Source organism: Pteropus alecto, unplaced genomic scaffold, assembly GCF_000325575.1.
Source record: "Pteropus alecto unplaced genomic scaffold, ASM32557v1 scaffold74, whole genome shotgun sequence".
Taxonomy (NCBI): Eukaryota; Metazoa; Chordata; class Mammalia; order Chiroptera; family Pteropodidae; genus Pteropus; species Pteropus alecto.
Window position 1 is genome coordinate 6,721,684 of NW_006436291.1, and position 3,842 is coordinate 6,725,525.

General features: G+C 52.0%; 1 protein-coding gene across 1 annotated transcript in view; it reads right to left on the reverse strand.

The window, feature by feature from the left end:
* Nucleotides 1-3,842, reverse strand: part of DMBT1 (deleted in malignant brain tumors 1) — a gene marked incomplete at its 5' end in the record, with an annotated part of 131,721 nt that overhangs the window by 122,258 nt on the left and 5,621 nt on the right. Inside the window, 2 exon segments of the mRNA XM_025047551.1 lie at nt 744-761; nt 2,089-2,417. Coding sequence (XP_024903319.1) covers nt 744-761; nt 2,089-2,417 — 347 coding nt within the window.

Here is a 3,842-nt window from a genome sequence, read left to right on the forward strand (position 1 = left end):
GCATGATGGGCCCAAAGCTTTGGCTCCAGACCCAGACTGAGCAAATGAGCCCGCTTCTCTCGTAAGCCTCCGTGTGAGCATCGCTTCATAGAAAACTTCCCATAATCCCTCTGTCGAGTAAAAGCTGCTCACGTGGCCTCTTCGCACACCGATCTTTCCCTTTGAGACCCTACAACTCCCTTTGGGACAACTACAATTATATCATTAATTCTGTATTAAATATTTCCTCCTGGGAGCTAGCTCCCTGAGAGAGGAGGTCGGTTTCTCTTTTTCATAATTTTGTAATTTGACAAACATTCGTGACGGTGACATGGCCAAATACGTAGCAAAGATCCTGAAATACTTAACATCAGAGGAGTTAGTCTGTAATAAGTAAATTCTGGGTCCCAGGCACTAGGTTAACTTGAGTCCTGTGAATCTATTTCTGTTCTGAAGTAAAAAATGAGGTTTGCAAAGATTTATTTATAAAAATATTCTTCATCACGAGATCATTTATAATAATGAAGAAATATAAATTATTGAAATGTCCAGCAATTGGGGACTAGTTAAATAATTTGTGGGCGTAGTTGTACAATGGAATACGACGAAGGCATTTAAAATGACAGTAAGAGTAATTTTGTAAGAGCACTGGAAAGCTACTGAACTGTATCTCTATCATCAAGTAAAATTTGCATGTAAAAGCTTGATTATTTGTGAAATTATCTAGTTATTGCCTCCCTTATTCCTCCCAAAGCTTTGAAGACACTCCAAGAAATAAAAGCCTTTAAATCTATTCTTTGAAGTATCACTTATCACTTTTACTTAAAAGACAAGGGAGGGGAGGTCCTTCGTTAAAACAAAAGCCATTTAATTAGCGGGGGCAATGTGAAGCTTGCATGTGCTCCAGGTAGATGTGGGCTGTGCGTGTGCACGGGGGTGCAGGGTGTGGTGTGTGTACAGGTGTGTGTGTGCATGTGCGTGTGCAGGTTGAGACAGGCTGTGCCCTTGAGGCAGCCACACCGTGGACGGCCAAGCCCGGGGATAAGAAACTCAGGCCTGTTGGGCCAGGTGGAAACACCTGATATTCACCTTCCATGGTCGTAGGTGATGTGTACCACCAATCTGGGAAGAAAACGAAGTGATTTTAGGATTTTACCAGATAATTTTTTAACTCCTTTAGTTTGATAAAGTTAAATCCTTTTCCTTAGTACAGGACTTCTCAGAGCCTTGACCATTCCGATTTACACTGCGAATGGCCAACAAGAGGCAGAGAGTAGCGCTTCCCAACGTATTTGGGACAGAATATTTTCATTATGACACGAAGAACGCTTTGGGTATTACACTCCCCAAACGGAGGAATTTTCTTGCAGATCAACACTGGTAGGGGTTTTACTTGGCCATGTTTCTAAAACAGTCACAATTCTCCGTGGGTCGACTGGGACAGTTATTTGCATCTGAAATGACCAGAGGACCGAAAACGCTCCACCCCATCCTCTTGGAATGAGTGTCCGCGGTGGCGATGGCAGGGTCGGGGGGCTCTCCAGGCTGAGCGAAGTGAGGGCGACTCAGCTGGTCAATCTAACAAACTCCGGAGTCCCCAAAGAAAAATCACTCCCCAGAAGGAGCCTCTCCTGCGGCAGGAAACAGGAGAGGGAGGGATTACAGAGAGGATCATTGGCTAGAGGGACTCACCTGGGGTGGTGACCCCGATGAGTGAATCTGCAAGAAAGAAAAAGGAAAATGGTCAGCCTCAGTGCCCAGGATGCGCTGGAAGAAAACGCTCAGGGTCCTGAGAGGTAGATGCTGAGTGACGGAATATCCGAGGCCCTGACCATGCTTTCGGGAAGCGGTCCGGGAGGTGAACAGTGAATGTAAACGTCAGGAGTAGGATTCAAGGATTGATTCTCACCAACTTAATGGACAATAGGCCGTATCTGCACAGACAGTACTTAGACAATCATGAAACTCAGGACACGAATGGTTATTGGTGATACATAAGGGAAAACGCCAGTCTTCCAGGGGACCTCAGGTGAGAGACCCTAGTTCAACGAGGAGATTTTACTAAAAGGAAACCGTAAGGAACATGAGCCCAGTGCCTTAGGACAGAACTGAGCAGAAGATGCCGGCGTCCGCCCCGTGGTGACAGTTGTGTGAGTTCCAGCCTCTGTGCGGGCAGCTCCACAGGTAGGACTCCTGTCCTGAGCAGCGCACGTCGTCCAGGACAATCGGCCCTGAGCCCTGACCAAACCGCGCACTTCCTGGGGCCGACCTGGCCCAGCCACAGCCCAGCTGCCTGCACACCACGTTGGCGTCGTTGGTGTCCCAGTCGTCGTCACACACGGTGCCCCAGGAGCCTCGGTACAGGACCTCCACCCGGCCCTGACACCGGTCACCTCCGTTCACCAGCCTCAGGGACAAAGGTGATTCTGACCCGATGTCTAGAGGGGGCAAAAGGACACCTCCTACCTGTCTGTCTTAAACTCACCGACCAGAGGCCTGTCCCAGACCCACGGCCCTGCCTCACGGCCACGATGCCCTGGCCAGGAAACCAGCCGTGGCCATGCCCACAGGTCAATCGTCATCTCAGGGAAAGGAGCTCACACGTCCCTGCTGTCCAATCTGAGGGTGCTGCAGTGTCGGAAAGCGCCTCGTGACCCCGGGGGAGGTGAGCAGGACAGCCACCCCCACCACACGGGGCACATTCAGGGTAGAGCCCACAGCTCCAGGCCAAGCCACAACGTACCCGCTAGTACGGCTTGGAGGCTCCAACTTCATTCTGGTAGGCTCTGGCTGAGCTCCAGAAGGGGACGCGGACGTGGCCAGAATCTACTCTACAGACACTTAAACACCCTGTTTCCAGGCAGGTGTGCGTGGCCTCAGACAAGAGCGAGGTCTCAGCTAGACATGCCTGGTTGCGGGTCTTGTCCCAATCAGTGGATGGGGATCCCTGCTGAGCCCATGCCTAGGGGCCCGTCACAGGGTGGTCACAGCCCTACAAATGCCCTTCCTCTACCCCTGAACAGGGCCCAGGATAAGGAAGGACAACCCCAAAGGTCTCTGCACACACGCTCCAACCGTGCCTGTTCTCAGAAACAGAGAGAGCCCCTGGGAGAGTGGATCAAATTGTCCACCTGTTGTCCCTGGTGGTGATGTTTCAGGTGTGGATGTGGTGACCCAGGATTCTGCTAGTAGCATGAGAGACAAAGCCAGCGTTAGGCATCAGTGAAAGAGTCCTCGAGGAAAACGTTGGCGGACACCGTGACGATCCCACATGTGCACCTGCCACTCGCGACCTGTGTGTCCTGCTCAAGGCCCCGCTCAGCGAGGGCGTCTGGGAGGCAGGCCCTGCGGGACGGCAACCTGCTCCCCACTCACATTGACACCTGGCACGTTCGCGTCGCTGCTAGAAAACCTGTTCTACCTCCCTCACTGGGCCTTGTGCCCCCTGGCATGTCTGAGATTTGCCCAGACCCTGCAGCTTGGACGGGTCTTGAAGCCCATCAAGTGGCGAGGGACCACGATCACTGTTGCCAGCCATCCCCGTGGGCACGGTCTCCATTACGCAAATTGCCTATATGACCAATCAGAATCTCAAAGGCTGGCAAGGATTGAGGGAGGCACAGTATTTTTCTAGTTCCAGTCAAGGCTGGAGAAGGTGAGGACTTATGACATCCACCTTCCCACAAAATTCGAGTCAGCGCTGACTCTGACCGGGCCCCGTTCCTCACACAAGGCTGCTTCTCTGGCTTGGAGCCCCTCTGTCCTGGGACGGTGTCGCTATACGCTGTAAGTCAGCCGAATGGATGGATGGGGGCCTCCTGACGCCCACGTCTAGATCACGAGATCTGCTGGGAGACTCTGTG